Consider the following 18,873-nt stretch of genomic DNA (forward strand, 5'->3'; position numbering starts at 1 on the left):
CAAGTTCACCTACCTTGGCGTGAACTTCGACCACCTGCTTGGCCAAGTCCTACCAGCAGCTCGGGCCGCGAGGCTGCGGGGGTGCGGGGGTGCGGGGCTGTGGGGCTGCGGGGCTGCGGGGCGGCGGGGCGGCGGGGCGGCGGAACCAGCCTGCGGAGGACGCCTACTCCCGGCTAAAGCGGCTACGCAAGACCGAGACCGAGGCGCCGCCCACGAGAAGCCCGGCGTGGTAGAGCTGCACCTGAGGGTCATAATCGTCCTGCCTGAGATGGTGCGTAGCATGGGAGGGGCGTCTACAACGGCAAGAGCTTCAACCAGGTGGAAATCAAGCCTGAGATAATGGGCACCTACATGAGCGAGTTCTCCACCACCTACAGGCCTGTGAAGTACAGTGGGCCCGGCATCAGGACCACCCACTTCCCGTGCTTCTAACCCCTCAAGTAGCCTGACAGCCAATAAAGTAAGAGCCTTCTCAAAAAAAAAAAAAAAAAAAAGTGTTCCGTGACTTTTACATAAAAAGAAATACAAAAGATACTTAATGTTGCTCAAAATTAGGGATGTCACATTAACAGTAAGTTAAAATATCTATCTTACATATCAGACTGACAAAAAATCAAATACTTTAATTTCTTATCAAAAAACAAATGAACTCAATTGTTGATTATGTAACCACACAGAGATGAAAGTTACTTCAGGTTAAAAAAATAACTTCAAGTGATTACTTTTAGTAGTAAATACATTGTTATTTTAAAACTACAAAAGGTGTGTTTAAGATAAAACTGGGTAATTACATTAAGGTAGTTAAGGGAGGGGTTTTCATCATGAGAAAAGGGAGAAAACATACACATGTAAAGTAAAACAAGTAAATATAAACCTACAGTCTTAAATTTGAATTGGAAACTTTTTTTTCTCTTAAAAAAACCCCTACATTTCATGACTCTGTCCACAGAAAAGGCCTAGTAGCAATGAGAAGTTGTGTGGTTTGTAAATAATTTTCCACTAAAATATTCTAGGACTCTTGGTGAAACCACTGTTTATAACCAGACCTGGGGCAGATAATGGGAAGATGAACCTGAGACATCTTATTGAAATAGGAAATAAGGAATTTATCTAGACCAATGTACTCATATCAAGAGAAAACAGAAACCAAATGGAAAGGACTCTCTCCCCAATGGTCTAAAATAAGATAATGTGAGCATCAAAAAAAAAAATAATAATAATAATGCCAACCATAGATTGAAAAACACACAATATATGAAAACCCATTAGCTCATTAATAGTCTTAAGAAAAAAATATTCCTTGGTTACCATTTGGAGTTCATAAGACCCAATGTCATTTCTCTAAAAACTGACATGTGTTCTTCCTTTCCTGTACACACTTTATTTTAGGGTAACTAAGTAATTAATGTGTGAAGTTCTTTATAGAAGAATCTTTTCTAATACATGCTGAAAGAATGATAGAATTAGAAAATCATTATTTGCAACCTCTAGGTTATCAATGGAACTGGGAAAAGATCATTAATGGATATTCAATCATTTGTTAAAGGTTAATAGGGAACTTCATAAGAAGTACCTTGCATCCCCAACTCTAATCATCATTAAAGTGAGACTAACACTTCAGTGTTGGTGATGATGTGGAAAAGTTACTACCCTTGTGCACTATTGGTTGGCATGTAAAATGATACAACTGTTGTGGAAAACAGTGTGGCAGTTCCCCAAAAATTTAAAAATAAAATTACCATATGATGCAGCAATCCCACTTCTGGATATAAACTCCCCAAAAATTGAAATCAGGGTCTTGAAGAGATATCTGTATACCCATGTTCATAGCAGCATTATTCACAATAGCTAAAATGTGGAAGCAACTTAAGTGTCCACTGAAGGATGAATGGATGAGCAAATTGCAGTATATACACACAATGGAATACTATTCATGCTTAAAAAGGAAGGAATTCTGCTACAAGATGGATAAAACTTGAGGATATAATGCTAAGTGAAATAATCCAGTCACAAAAAGACAAATATTGTATGATTCCTCTTGTACTTAGGATAGTCAAAATCATAAAGACAGAAAGTATAATGGTGGTAGCCAGGGGCTGGGGGAAGGGAGAGTGGGGAGTTATTTTTTAATAGTTTTAAAGTTTTAGTTTCACAGGATGAAAAAGTTGTAGGGATGGATAGTGTGGATGGTTGCATAACAATGTGAATGAATAAATACTACTGAACTGTACACTTAAAAATGGTTGTGCTGGTACATTTTATGTTATGTATATTTACCACAATTTTTTTTTTAAAGTGAGACTACCAGGTGCGTGCGTCCTGATGTGATACAAAAGGAACTATGTATTACAACCTATAAGAGATGTTTGCCTAGATAATTGCAACTAAATCTACTCAAGCATCCACATTTAACCACCTGCTTACAGGGAGTACAGAGTGACAAATGAGTTGAATTTGGAATGGTAAGCAGAACTTTGAAGTTTGACAGGAGGAGGGAGGGCTGAGAGGAAAGCATTAAAAGCAGGATCAAACCACAGGAACAAAGGAGCAGCAAGCAGTTCCTGTGGGAAATAGGCATTGAGCTGCTTTCTGAAGACCTTGAATGTCTGACTGAGAAGTAAGAAGACACAAACAAATAAAAATAATGGCAGTCACTTGTGAATGCTTTCTAGGGACCAGACACTGGGCTTCTTGTGCTCATTTATTTCTCACCACAATCTTTTATGAGAGGCATTATTTTCATTGTTTTACAAATGAAGAACCTGGGGCTTATGAAAGGTTAAATAACTTGCCCAAGGACACCCAACACTTACAAACAAAGAAGGGTTCAAAGGTTCAACATCATCGCTTTCTTGACTGTAGAATAGAAAATTCACTGAAGAAAGTATTGCTTATACCTCTCTAGCTAATGCAAATCACTCTTTGTGACTTGTCCTTGGCTTACTTATTTAGCACATACTATATTTCATTGATTCAAAATGCCATCAATTGCAAGACTCACAATTATTTCATGTACCAAGAAAAATGCCGTCAATTAAAATAAAATACCGTGTTTTATCATTTAGAATTTTTATTTGCTACCTATTGAAGGAGTCCCTATGGTATTATTTAGACATTTATTTTGAATCATATATCACTTTTATCATACATAAAATCAACAATATTAGCAAACTATTTTGGCTAAGAATTCCTAAAATTTCTTACCATTCATGACTTTTTCACATTGCTTTTCAGTTCAGTCAGCAAGGTCTCTGTCCTTCCACATATTTTCCTTTGTGCCATCAAGAGCCAAGATATAATCAAAGTCCACTGGTGCTGGGCTCTTAAGTCAGTTTTGCCATGATATAGAGGTAGTCTACTTTTGAGTTCCATTTGGAACTTAACCCATTTTTTTCATGTCCTTCCCACCTCCTCCTGCAATTGTTTATATCCTACGGGTTAAAAGAGTGTTTCTGATTTTCCTCCAATGTACTGAAATTTAATTTTGCAAGTTTTGAGGCTGAAATTTTCATATTTTCTTATAAAATGACAACTATGTCATGATTGGTGCCAGGCAAAATAGGGCGTCATTGGGCACAACTTGTATCTTGATTACAGAGGTGTTAAAATGTGACAAAGAAAAATGCAGGCCTTAGGATTGCTAAATATAGTAGTTAAAAATAACATATTTGCTTAAACATTACGAGATGTGGAGACAGAATTAGAGTAGCTAGCTGGGAGACTGCCTGGGTTTAAATTCTCTTCTTCAGTTACTTACTTCCTGTGGGTCCAGATCAGTCTCCCTCTCTCCCTACCTTCTCCCCTTCTTCCCTTCCTTCTTTCTTGCTCGTATTTATTGAACGTCTGTCATGAACTAGACATTAGTATAGGTGCTTGGAAGTCATTAGAAAATAAAATAAGGATCACACCCTTATCCATTTTGATTTTAGTCTTAAGGAAGAGAAGTCTTAAGAAAAACATTTTAGATGTGGACTATCACAAGTAAGTCAACAAAGTCAAAATAAAAACATGTTTTTTCCTACTATCAATTTAGACTCTTCAGAAATTACTTTTCTTATCTTCAAATTCTTTACTTGCATATTACATGAATAAATAGTGTATGTGTGCATATTTGTATGTGTGTGTTACTCTTTAAAATCAAAATATAGATGGAGCTATTTCTACAGAATGTCATGTATTCTTCAAGGTGAAGCAGAAAAACTTCTGCCTAAAATGATGATCAGCGAAATGCAAAAAAGGTAACAGCATGGAAAATGAAACATAAGTGAGGTTTATAAAATTATCTTGGTTATATTTCTCTATGGTGTTGTCTGCAGCCCAGATGACCCTCTCATTTAGCACATGAGTTCTTGGTTAACTAAGTTACCTTTGGAGTTACTTTACTGTTGTTCATGTGTGTTATGAATTTTATTTTTCCTCCCTTAAATCCATGGAGAATATATATCATCCCAAATGCACACAGTCATTTTGAATTTGAAATATTTCCTTGGACTGTTCATATAGGAACAAATCTATTATTTTGTACAGGGAATATTTTTTCCTTTGCTTGACATCACAGGCTAAAGAGCATATCATCTTCAGCAATTTAAATTTAAATGAATCAATGGGCTAACTTTGATTTGCCTCTGTTCCTTCACAGCCACATATAGTAGTTTGCATTAATTAAATTAGTAATAAAGGAATTAAAATTGCTAGCTTCTAAGGGAGGGACATGTCAGTGGTATTAAATGTTGCACTTGGAATGATTGTCCTTGCATGTTAATTATTAGCTGCCTGAGATGCAGAGGAAGTTCAAGGAAATGATACTCTAACCACATGTTATCTTAATTTGGGAAAAGTTCCTTTCAAGGATGAATTACATTGCAATGGGCTTTCTAATCAGACCATGCACTAATTTAGAATCAATGACCTCTAATCCTTTAAATCCACTATCACTGGTAGTAATTGGGAGGCTTCTGTAGGGCTGTTTACAAGTTACCTATCTGGACACAACAAAAGATGGATTTGTTTACAAATTCGAATTTGTAATTGTGTGCACTAGAAAGCTCATCTCTTTAGTTGCAGTGGTGATCAGATTATTTGTGGCATCGTGTTATTGGTGTATGTGTAGACTTGCGCAAGAGGAGAAAGAGGAAGGAAGAATAAGAAAGAAATGACCACTAATGTGGTTCTTACCAATTGCCTAATTTCTTTCGGCAGCCTAACTGCTGCCACTTTTGGACTGCACAGTGCAGATGACCATTTTTCCTTTGTTAAGCCTAGGTATACAAGTAATAATGGGGCAAGATTAGCAATTGTTTGGTTGCTGTAGCGTCCATTCAATGACTTTTGGTCTCAAGAACAAGACACCTCAGCAGGAAAGTTTTCTTTTTGAGTTTCTTACCCCTGGTTGGAAACTTGGGCAGGACTCATGGCTTTTTGGTTCACTGAGAGATAATAGACAGTTTTGTAATTACTTGAAATCACAAAACATAGTCTCAATTCAGTAAGCATGTGTCCAGTCCAAGGTATTAATCAATAATTCAATCTTCAATCTTGTGAAGGAAGGCTTTCATTTTCCATTTTGCTCTAACTAAAGCTCGAGCACAGAAGTGTAGTGTGAATGTTTTTTTCCCCATTCTCACCACACCCTTGCTTTGTATATGTAGCTTCGACTCTGGACCTGGAGTATGGGAAAGGAGGTGGGAAAAGGCTTAGGGAGGTAGGCTTCAAGGTCTCTGGCTTTGGAGGATATTTAAACCTGTCTCTTCTGATTATTTAATTTTTTCCCCTCCAACATAGCATAGTGGGTCACAGTTGCAATAGACTAAGAAACAAAGGAAGCAAGTAATGAACCTGATTGACTTGGAAGACTTGATGTCACCCCAAACTTCACTCCATCAATCTTAGCTATACTGGATCACCTAAGTCCATATTGCTGTAAACTGCGGTAGACAAGGACAAAGTAAGATGAACACACATAAATCCAGTATCTCCTATATAGCAGGTGCTGCGGTCCTTTTGCCTATGTCAAACCTTGACATTGCCATCGAGCCTGCTGACAGCGGCACAGACCTGACGTTAAGCTAGAATGAGGACAGTTCTGTATGTGTGGAGACCATTTCCAAGAGTAACTACAAACAGGTAGGCCAGCATTTGCCCAAGAGCTAATCTATTGGACCAGATACCACCAGCAAGTCAGCCGTTCTCAGAGACTGTTTTCCCAATGTGGGAAAAGATACTGCTCGTTGTTTTCATATTTAAAAAACATATCTATTTCTTTGCTTATGGCCTCCATCTTTGTAACCTATACTTTGTTGAACTGGGCTTCCCTGCCCTGCAGAAATCTCCAATTTGCACTCAATAGTCCACGCGGAGTCATTTTCTTCTTAACATGTGCATTTTATTCTTTTAAGGACAACAGGCTCCAATGTAATTAGTATTCCTGACATTTTACAAAGGAGACAACTGAGGCTCAGGGGTTTGGTGTTGTGCTCCAGGCCTTACTGCTAATAAGTTACAGATTCACATTCATTTAGGAGTCCATTCAAGGTCTGCTTGTTTTTAAAGACTATAATTTTTCCATTAAGCCAATAAGTACATCTGTCCCTCAAGAATGCCCTGTGCCATTTGGGGAACACAAAAAGCAAAGTAACCATCTCTCCCCTCACACCATCGCCACCATAACTTCGTCTAGGATGTGGTGGATAGTCAGGTCTGCTGGATCTGTGAAGGATTTGGTGAGGGTATATGTATATGTTGGTCTGTTTAATAACGCCCTCCCAGTTGTTATTTATATAGTCCTATCCATATTTTCCTCTCCTTACACTGAACTTTCCTGCTGAGCAGTTTTATGTCTTCAGAACTTGTGCCTGAAATGTGAAAACACAAGGAAAAGGTTAATGAAAGCAGTGAGAAAACTTTTCAGATGTCTTTCAGGATGTTGCCTGTGATCTTTTAGATTCATATTCCGATTTACTGCCTGGATACCTGAGTGCTTGCTGATCAGTATGATTGTCCAAATGACCAATGACACGAATTACTGAAAACCTAATTAGGCCTTTTGAGCTAAGAATATTTTTTAAGAGACTCTGACATTTGGTGAGAAATGTGGTGTCAGCGGAATATCTAGCATGAATATAATTTCTAATTTGGGGAAAAGTATTGGCATGTAATTATGTGAGCATATAGAGAGAGCAATTATATGAACCTGTCTTGAGTGCTGAACTTTGGAACAATGAAAAGGGACAAATGTGGGCCAGAGACAGACAGAACACATAATGTGTCCAGTCTGCCCAGAAACTTGTATACACGCTTAAAATTTATACGCTTAAGATCTCTAAATAGCTACCTGGCATTACTACAAATAATTCTTATGTGTTGATGCCAAAGAGTATTTAATACCATACAGAGGGATTCGAGGTCCTGGGGGAGGGGTGAATGTTGGTCCCAGAAAGGTCAGAGAAGAGGGAAGCATTTCAGAAGCACAAAAATCTAATCATTGGGGTTTTAATAAAATGTCTCTGATTTTTTGAGGAAGGAATCTTCTTGATATTATCCTGACCTAATAAGCCATCCAGGAACTCAGAGTTGCCTCTGAAGAGGTGTACCAGTTCGTTATTGTCACATAACAACAATCTCAAAGCTCAGTGGCTTAAAACAACCCTAATTTATTACTGTAACGCTTGTGTCTGTGGGTCACAGCTGATGTGCGCTGTGCTCAGGTGATCTTGGCTGGGCTTGCTCATGTGACTGTGGGCTGGGTAGGAGCTCTGCCCTGGCCTGGGCTTGTCTGAGGCACCTTACCTGGTGCAGATCTGTTCCATGGGTCCTCAACCTCCTCCTGGCATTAACAGGTTTGCTTTGGCTCATCCTTCTCATGTTGTTGACAAGAGGGCAAGAAGAAACATGGTAGGCCACTTGAGATCTAGACTCAGAGCTAGAAAATTGTCACTGGTCACTTCTACACAATCTATGTATGGGCCAAAGCAAACCATAGGGCTGAGTCTAGTGTCAAGTGGTGGGAAAATATACTCTGACCCTTTTCTGGGAAGAGCTACAAAGTCACATGCAAAGGGTATGAAGACAGGGAAGGGTAAATAATCAGGATAACTAATGCAAGAGATGCACCATAAAAGAAACAGAAGCAGGATGCTTTTTGCAAAAGCATTTAATTTTAGGAAACGTCTTCTGAAACATACAAAGAGGGGAATGGAAGGAAAGGACTTATCCTATTGTATAGCTGTAGTTGCTTCTTCTAAGAAGAAAATATGAGCTAAGGACAAGATCAAAGGCTGTACAAACTGTTGTGATATGCTTCATCACACAAAGTCATCTTTTAGCAAAAGATCAGTTAACTGCAATTATAAATACAAGTGCTTTAAATCTGGAAATTCGAGCTGATCTGGAAACCAAATCATAACTGAACGCTCCCTGTGCTCATCCAAGTTTCCAAACGTCTGCTGCTCTGTTCTGCTCTTCCATGTCTAAATTGGAATAAAAATTATTTTGGTAAAGCCCATTTGACTTTGTTCCCAACCACATGGTTTCCGCATTGGATCAAATGTCTGGAAAAATCATTTTAAAGAAGAAATTGAGAAGTTGATTTCCACCCCAGCCTATACACATACATATCCTACTTCCACTAGTAAGAGTGGGGAATAATGGAGCTGACACAACAAGAACTGTCTACTGCCAGTTTCTCTTTGGTGCAATGCAAGAGTCACAAGGCAACGATGCTGAGGGGATCAATGTAAATTTCACTTCACTGATGTTGCAGAAACACCATAAAAACTACAGCATTATTATTTTTAAGTCTGTACAACCCTTTGAATTGAACACTAATTCCATATATTGCTATTGTCATCAGGACAATAAAAAATATAGTGAGTCCTGTGGTGATAACTATAAAGTACGTATTTGATATTTTAATGACTTTATTTTATTACATTCAAGAAAAATTAAACTTAAAGAATGAAAGAGTAATCACTACACGCAACTTTTAAATTGCATTTCTCTGAAAACAGATTATCTGTTAGGAATATGGAGGAAGGTCTATTTGTTGCTTTTGTGGTGTTGTCAGTGTGACAAAAACCCATCATCTTTCAAATAGCTTAATATGCAACTATTATATATGAAGAACAAAGCTCTCTAAATTAAGAAAAGTCACAGATTATTCCTGTAAATGAACCTGCAAATGTTTGAAAAAATCATCTTTCCTTTTGGAATCAGACTCAAAAATAGGTAATGTCTATTTGTCTGTCAATGCAAATACTATCTTAAAGCTTTTGGTGGCCATTCTAATCAAGATAAGAAAAAGGAACTTAGTTGTTACTGCCAACAATGTAGAAGCCCAGAATTTCTGGGTAAATTGGGTTTTTAGTAACAGTTTAGCATGTAAGGAACGACTCTGATGCTTAAACATAAAACTTTTCTTAACAGATCCATTACATTTCCTTAATAAGCCATCCCAGGGAGAGTCCCATGAATCAATTTTCAAGCAGTAAATACATCTCATTTCACTAATAACATGGTTTTTTCACCGATGAGAATTCAAAGAATTATTCAGCGTTGCCCAAATTTCAACTATTATTTCTGTGCAAGTGAACATCTTGGTATGTGAATCGAGCCATCAATTTAAACTTCTAATTGAAGCTCAGTTTATGCTGGCCTAGCTGGGAAAACATAATCAGAAAGAAAATATGTATAGAAAAAGTTGAGATGACATTTTGATTATTTATCTCACAAATAGTCCAAATTGAGCTGCTGTCAGCTTCTGAAGGCATGTTTTGTCAAATGCTATACCTTCTGGAGACCATAGCCTGTGCTCTCTGATAATACACGTTTTCTTAAAGAATATAATAATTTATGTAGAGCTTCTAGATGTTGAGGACCTCATTTATTTCTTGGTAGTATAGAATTTATGCAATTAGGTTTACTCATACAAATTTCATTGCAACTATTGAGTCTAACACGTGCTATTATACCTTTTGTTACAATTATGAATGCCTCCCATCAAAGTACCATGAATATTTTTACCCCGTAGCTGCTTCCTATTTGACAAATATTTTGTAGCTCTTCAAACAATTCCTTTTCTGATAAGCAAATCCTATATCCTCCCTTACAGGTTTATGGGGTAAAGTAGCCCATAATGTGTGTGTGTGTGTGCGTGTGTATGCATGCACACGTGTAAATACCTATAAATGTAATTGAATATCTTTGAATTCACTCAGCTGCTTGGCCATCACAAGGTAAAACCTTTACCTGAGCTAGCTAATAAAAAGAGACAAGACAGATAACTTGAGAACGCCATCTGCCTTTGCAGTCTTATGCTTGTGTGTTCATTTTCCAATGAATATTTGTGCATTTGAGGAGCATTTATAAGAAAAAATGAGAGATGGACATCTGCGGAAGAAAAAGAAATTGGATTGGAACAGGTAAAGAGGGGGAAAAAATGAACTCCAGTATTCTGACTTCATGTTTCTAGTGTTTTTAAAATACTTTTTATTCAGAAGCTTAGATAGGAAATATACATTCTACGTTTAACTGAAGTAATTTTTATTGTTAAAGTATGATACTTGTAAAGCCAAATCTACTGTATTTTTTAAAATAGTACAGTGAGTTCCATTTAATTCCTTAGACATGTAATAAAAAACTAACATTTATATAATAATTTATTGTTTTCAAAGCAGTTTTCACATATTTCTTATCATATTACTCTGAATATGAATGGCATTAGTTACTAGGGGGAACAAGTAGGTTATTCAATGCAAATCTATCTTTTGGCACTCTTCCCAAGCATAGATTAGATGTGTATTCAATACAACAGGGATGATAAACAATGTAGTGAATAGAACTTAGACTTGGTCATCTTGAGCACGGGTCCTAGGTCAGCCACTCCTGGTGTCTGTGATTGTAGACAAACTTATTTACATTGTCTTCATGTGTAAGATAGGGACAGCACCTCCTGTAGCAGAATGGTGGGTGGATTCAAATGAAGCAGTGTAAATAAAACACCAATATAGTCCAGGTCTCATAATAGATAACTAGTATCTGAGAGCAGTATGTGTGTTTAAAATGTAATGTGGTATATATATATATATATAGTGTGTGTGTGTGTGTGTGTGATTTATATCTATATATATATAGATATATATATACATGTGGGGGCGGTATTTAAGTGTAATGTGATTGATATATATGTCACATCACATTTTTAAATACAGAAGTGTTTTAAATACACACATATATAATCATATATATAATGTCTAATACTCCAAATACAGTTAAAATATTATAATATTTGCCTATTAAGTGATTTGAATATCTTGGAATAATCCTTTATAGATGGTATAACCAGTTCATGTATCAATTAATGTTTTTCAATTTTACATATTGGGAGGGAGACGCAAAAGGGAGGGGATATGGGAACATATGTATACATATAACTGATTAAATTTGTGATAAAGCAAAAAAATAAAAATAAAAAAAAAAAAAAAAAAAAAAAAAAAAAAAAAAAAAAAAAAAGAAGTGTGGGAACTATAGTAGACTGGGGTGAGCATGGCCTTTAGCATCAGGTCGGTTTGATACCTGACTTATCTTCTTAGAAGCTAACGTACTTGGGAGTTATGGAATCTCTCTAAACCTTAATTTTCTGCTGTGAAACGGGGGATATTTAATACTATTTATAACCGTTCAGGATTAAAAAAGATAATGTATAGATTGCCCAAGCACACAGTATGAGCTCAATAAATATTAATTACTTTCTCTGACGCACATAGCTGGCTTTACCTTACTTGGAGGGGGAAGCATTTCTAGGTTCATGACTAGGTAACTCCAGATGGTACGCTGAACAGGCAAAGGTCCTCTTAAGTCAGTTCCCAGGACAGCCACGTGGGAGGCCCACAATAAGTGTGACTCTATGGCTGAAAAGGGAGATACGCGCATTATAGAAATCACCCCTTGTGAAATCGGGGAGTAGATGAAGTGGCTTACCTGACATCATAGGAGGGCATGGACAATTTTATTTTGCTGAATTACTTCTCCAGGGAGATGGGGAGTCACAATGAGTTTTCCACTCTTTAATAAAGACAACTACTTCCTATGCATGAACATCCTAGTTTAGACAAGAGGCAGACAGCTGTGAGAGATATGTGAAGACATATTTCAGTTTTATTATCTTTTAGGCATAGACGGGTATGTTAATCCATTTCCACATACAAGTCCTGTAATCACAGATAGGGAGTGAACCTTGAACTGGCAAAACCTGTCTCCTGTTGCCAAACAGTTAAGTTTGGAAAGACGAAACCTCAAAGGTTGAGGATTGTGCATTATCTTCCTTCCCAGCCTTGCTGTGCTTATGGCTGCTGTTGCACACATAAGCTTTCCGTTTTATCCAGACATTGATCCACTGGTAACAATGTTGTCCCTTTTTTCCCCAGGCAAACTTTCTGCTTTCAGTCCATAGCTCAGAGTTTCCCATGTTCTGCTCTCTAGGTTCTGACAGCTGTTTTTGGACTTAGTTAACCATAGAAGCCAAGAAATGCAGTAAAAACCTCTCTTTCTATTGTCGCATTGCTTCTTTATGTAAAATGTCTCTTAGGAATTAAACTTTGAACCTTTGATCTCTCACACCAAAAGATAAAAAGAAAAAATATTTATATGGAAATAAGTTCATTTTAGTGTTCATGGTTTATTGTGGAAAGCAGGTGTTTAAAAATTTTAGAATTTTTTTAACAAAATTCTAAAGATAAAAGAAAAAAAATCACAGTATTTACAGAGATAACAGAATGGCGTAGCCATGCAAAACAAATAACTTTGGTTTTTCCCCTTTCACTTTGGTTTAAATATTGACCAAGATTCAATTTTTTCCTGCCAAATAAAACTTCAATAAATCAAAGTTTAGAGGCAAAATAATATATTTTCTTTTTTCCCATTATATTTTATACAGCATCGAGTCTAATAGGATATTTTATGTACTTAATTCATACCAATACACTATAGGAAGCTTTTAATAAACTGAGTCACTATTGCTCAGACAGCAAACGGTTTACAAATGTACAACAATGTGTGTTTCTAAATAATGCAGAAGTGACAAAGTATTTATTCCTAATCTTCATCTGACTTTAATCTTCAATTTATTTTTCATTGCCTTCCTAATTTTTTATTTCATCAATCTAAAAAACAAACACCAGTTTTCCTTTCCTCCCAAAGAACACAGTTCTATACCTGGAAATCTGATGTTCATTTTTCTTCAATAAAGTTATGTAAATCCATGACAAAAATGGCCATGCCGTGTTCTCCCAGAAACCAGGCTTCTGCTTGAAAGAGCAAAGTTTAAAAGTCTAGTCCCAAGTAGCTACTGGCACATATCCAGCCTACTTCAAAAAGTTTCCATTTACACTACCACCCTATAAATTTCCTCCAGCATAAAACATGTTTATAAAGTTACAAATTTGAATGTAACTAAAGGTATATAGACATTTTATTATTATACTTTTTGATGTACTGCTTGATAAATTATGTACCAGTTAAAAACACTAAATGATCTCAAGGTGCATTCAATATCTGTAGCGTAGTTAACAAAAACACACGAAAAAAATATATATTCTATATTCTGTGGAAAATAACACAGCTTTGATAATGATCACTGTTAAAAATCTCCAATTCTGACTGATATCTTTTTTTTTTAAAGGAAATAGGTATAATTTTAAGGCAGTGGATAACCCAAAGGATTTAACTCCAATTTTCAATTACAGTGATTTACATAGTGACCTATGAAAATGGGAATGTTATCCATGATTTTTCCAAACTGTCTCTCATTCATTGATTTGTTTTCTTATTTTGACAGAAAATAATTTACTAGCAGGTGTCTCTAAAGGTAAATGCTACCCAAATTCTATATGATGTTTTTTTCAGAATAGGCAAAATTGTCAGTTTGGGAGCACCATTATTATGTGTGTGTCCATACGCGTGCATGTGATTTCCTTGAGAGTCAGCTGGTGGCACATACACAGAAGTAGTTCATCTGGTGCTTATCAACCTCACTCTTTGCCTCCTCCTCCCTAGTGACAAAAATCAGTTTTTGATTAGGGCAATGTGTGTCCCCAATCTTCACAAGCTGCCACCTTTGGGATTTAGGTGTTTGTGAGAAAGTCTGTGGACATTACTGATAGCAATCAGAATCGGAAATGTACCTGCTCAGATTACCCATATAAACAATTGAAATAAAAGCATCACATTATACATCAGATTAACAGCAACTCCCAGAACAAAGCTTACAGTGTATAAAAATAGCTACGTAAAAAATTTACATAAAAGGCAAACCAAAAAGGAATTCTCAGTGCAGACATTTACAGAAAAGAAAATCAAACCAACACAACATATGACCTATTATCATGGCTGCCAAAACTTGTTGTTATTGTTTGTAATTTCATTTCATTGTTTTATTTGAGATAATTCTCTAAAATCCTGTGACAGCTTGGTAGGATGAACTGCTTAACACTTGAACCATGAATTGCCGTCAATGTCTTTGTATATGTCTTAAATACAATCCATGTTCATGCTTCAATTGGTCTATATAGTTTTCTTTTCTCTGAAATGATGAAAAAACCCACAATTCAGATAAGTTACCATAGCAATCACTTTTCACAATCAACATATGCTTTGTACTGAAAGTGATACTTCATAAGAGCTTTTTATAAAGCTCCACTGTCCCAGAACCTAACTGTAATCTCAGGTATTGCTGCAGCTCTTCAACTAATAATCTTTTTGAATTGTTGAAAGTATTTTTTTGTGAAAATTGCTTAATTCTTATGAAAATTATAAGGTTTCTCAGGAAAATATTTCATTCTGCTTCTCTTCAGGTTAACAAACTCACTTATCCCTTCAAATCACACTCCATTTTGTGGGCTTTGTCCTAAAGCTCAATTTTCCTTTGAGAATTTACTCTATCTAATTTTGAAGAAAAAAGAAGGTAAACTACATTTACAGAGGATTGAGGAACAAATCCTAGAGAAGCAGAAATAAGAATCAGGTGGGAATGCTGTGTACTTGGTCTCCAGTGGAAGGCAGGATAAGGGAAGGAATTCAGATCTTACTCCTTTCACCCAATCATTTTGAGATTCTGGTTTCCAGATTATAAAAATGTCTTATTTCAATCATTCTTATTTTTCTTTCCTGTGTGCATTCTTCTAATTGCAATTCTTTCCCTTGCTCCCTATCTCCTCTATGGGATTAATTTAGGTGACCCACTCAAATCATAACTTGCGGTTTATTTATAATGAACCAAAGTTTTACTATGGCTGTTGGGGATTTTTATATATTTGAGTAAACTATAGTAACATTATTCTCAAGGACACAAAAAATATTTTGTCCAAATGGCTTCTCTGTTTGACTGGCTCAAGAGAACATAAATAAAAATAAAAATTCAAATTGAAAGTGGCAATACCATGGAAACATATCTCTTTTGGAGATTATCTTAAAAATCACACTCATATAGCTCTTATATATTGATGTATGCAATATATATGCATGTATATATATTATATTGATATATACATAATACACACACATATATATGCACATATAGATACATACACACATATATAATATATACACTATTTGGAAAAGTGTGTGTGTACACACACACAAATTTGTTAGTCTTTTCATTAGAATGATTTGAGAGATGGCTGTATAAATATGCTGACACTTTTAAGTATATTAAATCCTTGGATTAAATTTTTTATATTTTAAAATTATTCTCATAATTGCTTTTAAAAATAAAGTATGAGAATTGCTTCTCATCTAATCAAAATATCAATTTATAAAATTAAGATTTTTGCACTCAGCAAAATTTTTGGCATTAAAATAAAAAATGTTCATTGAATGTTAAAATCTCAAAATTGATTTCAATTATTCTGAGGATAATGATTTTTATTCAGAGGATGAGGAGTCTGTTGAGATTCCATACTTCTGAGAACACCTTTCTGAGTAACCAAAGTTTCCTTTTGAAAAACTCTCTTCCTGTTTGAAAGCTGTAATTATAAGGCATCTTAATGTCATGGCTTTCCCTTTCATCTCTAGGATGTTTCATACTTCCCTGGGAATTATTTCTATAAACCTCAGACAGCCTACCCACCTGGACAACAAGTGGAACAGTTTCTCTCTTAGGCTTCTGTTTTGTGATTGTTTTCTTCTAACTTTTTGTTTTCTTCCAGATTACCAAGATCCTTGTTTACATGTTTTGATGCAGTCCTATGAGAGAATTAAACATTATCACATTGACACTCACATATTTAACCTTTCTTATTTTTAATTTTAGGGTTCACATTAATGTATCTTTGAAAAGCAAATGTTATACATCGAATACACGTAAATCCCTAGGACAAACAATTTCACATCTGTGAGCCTTGATTGGTAACAGAACACATTCCACTGAAATTACCTTGGTTGTAGGGTTGCATTAAATGTATGCTAAGAGAAAAAGAAGTCAGTTATTTTGAACACACACTATACATACTTAGTTGCATCATGTTTTTGCCTGGGTTGATTTTCTTTCTACTTTCCGGGAAGTAATTATTATCATTTGATAGTCAAAATTTTCGTTCTGGGAAAATGCATCCTGCAAAAATTTTCTGAAGAAGTTTCATTAGGGGCTTTCAGTTTCTGCATTCCCTATTATGCATCCATGTTGAACCAAATGTCCTGTATCTTAGCAGAAGCTAAGGCAGCTCTAATGTTGTAGTTCTCAAATTGTGGCCCCAGACCAGCAGTATCAGCAGCCCCTGGGAACGTGACAGAAGTGAAAATTCTGAGACCCCACCATAGAAGCATGTAAAAGAAACTCTGGGGATGGGGCCTGCAATCTATGATAAACAAAAGACCTCCTAGTGGTCCAGCTGCATGTAAAGTTTGAGAACCACTGCCCTAGTGGCTTCCAGGGTTACACACAACTACTAGATTCTCTCTTTTAAGAGCTGAAATCAGGTTTTCTTAAACACACAGCTAAATTCCTTGGTTTTGTGACCACTTGAGAGAAATCATAACTGTATTTCCAAGAGTGTACTATTTCCTTCCCTCCTTCCTTCCTCCCTCCCTCCCCTCTCTCTTCCTCTCTCTTCCTTCCTTCCATTCCTCCTTTATTCCCTAACTCTCTCCTTGTTATATGCACATAAGGGGAATCACAGTGATATGGTACTTCAAATTATTATTGCTATATAATTCCTAGTAATACTTCTACTTTTATATAAAAATTATATAGTACCAGATGTGTCTCTTGGTTAAGGAAGCTAGGGTAGAAAACTCCACTTTTCCCTAAAAGTATTTCTATGCTTTAAATAGAACTCCTTAACTCATTTGCTAAGAATCACAACTTAATAGTGTGATAGTGTTAAGAGTGTCATAGTGTTAATAGTGTGTAACTGTGTATGATTTATGTCCAAGTGAGATAAAGACATATGGCTCATTCATACTGAGACATTCATTATATTTAGCTTAAATTTAACTTAATTTGTGATTTTAAAATTCTTAATTTAGCTTAAACTACAGCCTTCTAAATTGATTCATAAGCAGGAGAGCAACCTCAAACCCTGCCAACATGATTGAGTCCTATAATATGTGACAGTATATTTATATATATATATATGAATTTACATGTATAAAATAAAGGTATATATGCCATCTACATTATATATATCACATTATATATATATATATATACCACAGATCATTTGAGGTCTAGTCTCTTTTGCTAATAAGTTACTTAACTAGTAACGAATAAAATCTTAGTAACCTCAATAATATCCATACAAGATAATGTACCTATCATAAGAGTACAGTTCAATGAATTTTCAAAAACTGGGTGCATGAATGTAACTAGTACCTAGTTCAAGAGTCAAAATAGTTGCAGATGAAGAAATCCCCCATTATACTCCCTTCCAGTCACTTCTACTTCCCCAAAGGTTACTATAATCCTGATATCTCACAGAATGATTTTACCTGGCTTTATAACTTGTTATAAATGGAATCATACCACATGTATTCATTTCTGTCTGCCTTTTATTTAAACTCAACTTTATGTTTGTGACATTCATATATAATGTTGCATGTAGTTGTAGGTTGTTTATTTTCATTGCTGTATAGCTTGTTATTGGGCTTATTTATCTATTTTACTGGTGACAGACATTTTTGCTCTTTATTCTTTCTGGGATTTCACTTATACATAAATTAGATCTTTTGTGTGTGTCCCACATGTCTCTCATGCTCTTATGTGTCTTATCTATTCTTTTTCCTCTCTGTGCTTCAACTTGGACGTTTTCTATTGATCTGTATTACAGTTTACTTCTCTTGTGTTCTGCTGTAGCCAGTCTGCTTTTAAATTTATCCACCAAAGACCTATTTTTTTTTAAGATTTGTTTTAAAAGGTCAAGCCTTTTATTTATATATTTATTTATGGCTGCATTGGGTTTTCGTTGCTGTGCACAGGCTTTCTCTAGTTGTGGCAAGAAGGGGCCACTCTTTGCTGCAGTGCATGGGCTCTAGGCGTGTGGGCCGCAGCAGCTGTGGCATGCGGGGGCTCAGTAGTTGTGGCTCGTGGGCTCTAGGACGCAGGCTCAGCAGCTGTGGCGCATGGGCCCAGTTGCTCCGTGGCATGTGGGATGCTCCCACACCAGGGCTCCAACCTGGCTCTCCTGCATTGGAAGGCAGATACCTAACCACTGTGCCATGAGGGAAGTCCCCAAAGACCTATTTTTTGATATTAACTTTTTCAAGTCTAAAATGTCAATTTGATTTTTAAATATTTTAAAGTACATTTCTATTTTCTATTCCATTCATCTCCTTTGGTCATCTTTTCTTCCCCTTTCAATATCTTATTTATAGTTATTTTAGTATCCT

At 36.0% G+C, this 18,873-nt stretch overlaps 1 protein-coding gene across 2 annotated transcripts in view; it reads right to left on the bottom strand.

The window, feature by feature from the left end:
* Positions 1 to 16,145: 16,145 nt before the first annotated feature.
* The window catches only part of ALCAM (activated leukocyte cell adhesion molecule), a gene marked incomplete at both ends in the record, with an annotated part of 204,408 nt that continues 201,680 nt past the window's right edge, over positions 16,146 to 18,873 (bottom strand). For both annotated transcript variants that reach the window (XM_079705015.1, XM_079705014.1), the window contains one exon: positions 16,146 to 16,233. In XM_079705015.1, the coding sequence (XP_079561141.1) occupies positions 16,146 to 16,233 (88 nt within the window). The remainder of the gene's footprint in view (positions 16,234 to 18,873) is intronic.

The sequence above is a fragment of the Hyperoodon ampullatus genome (genome assembly GCF_949752795.1).
Source record: "Hyperoodon ampullatus genome assembly, chromosome: 5".
NCBI classification, from domain to species: Eukaryota; Metazoa; Chordata; class Mammalia; order Artiodactyla; family Ziphiidae; genus Hyperoodon; species Hyperoodon ampullatus.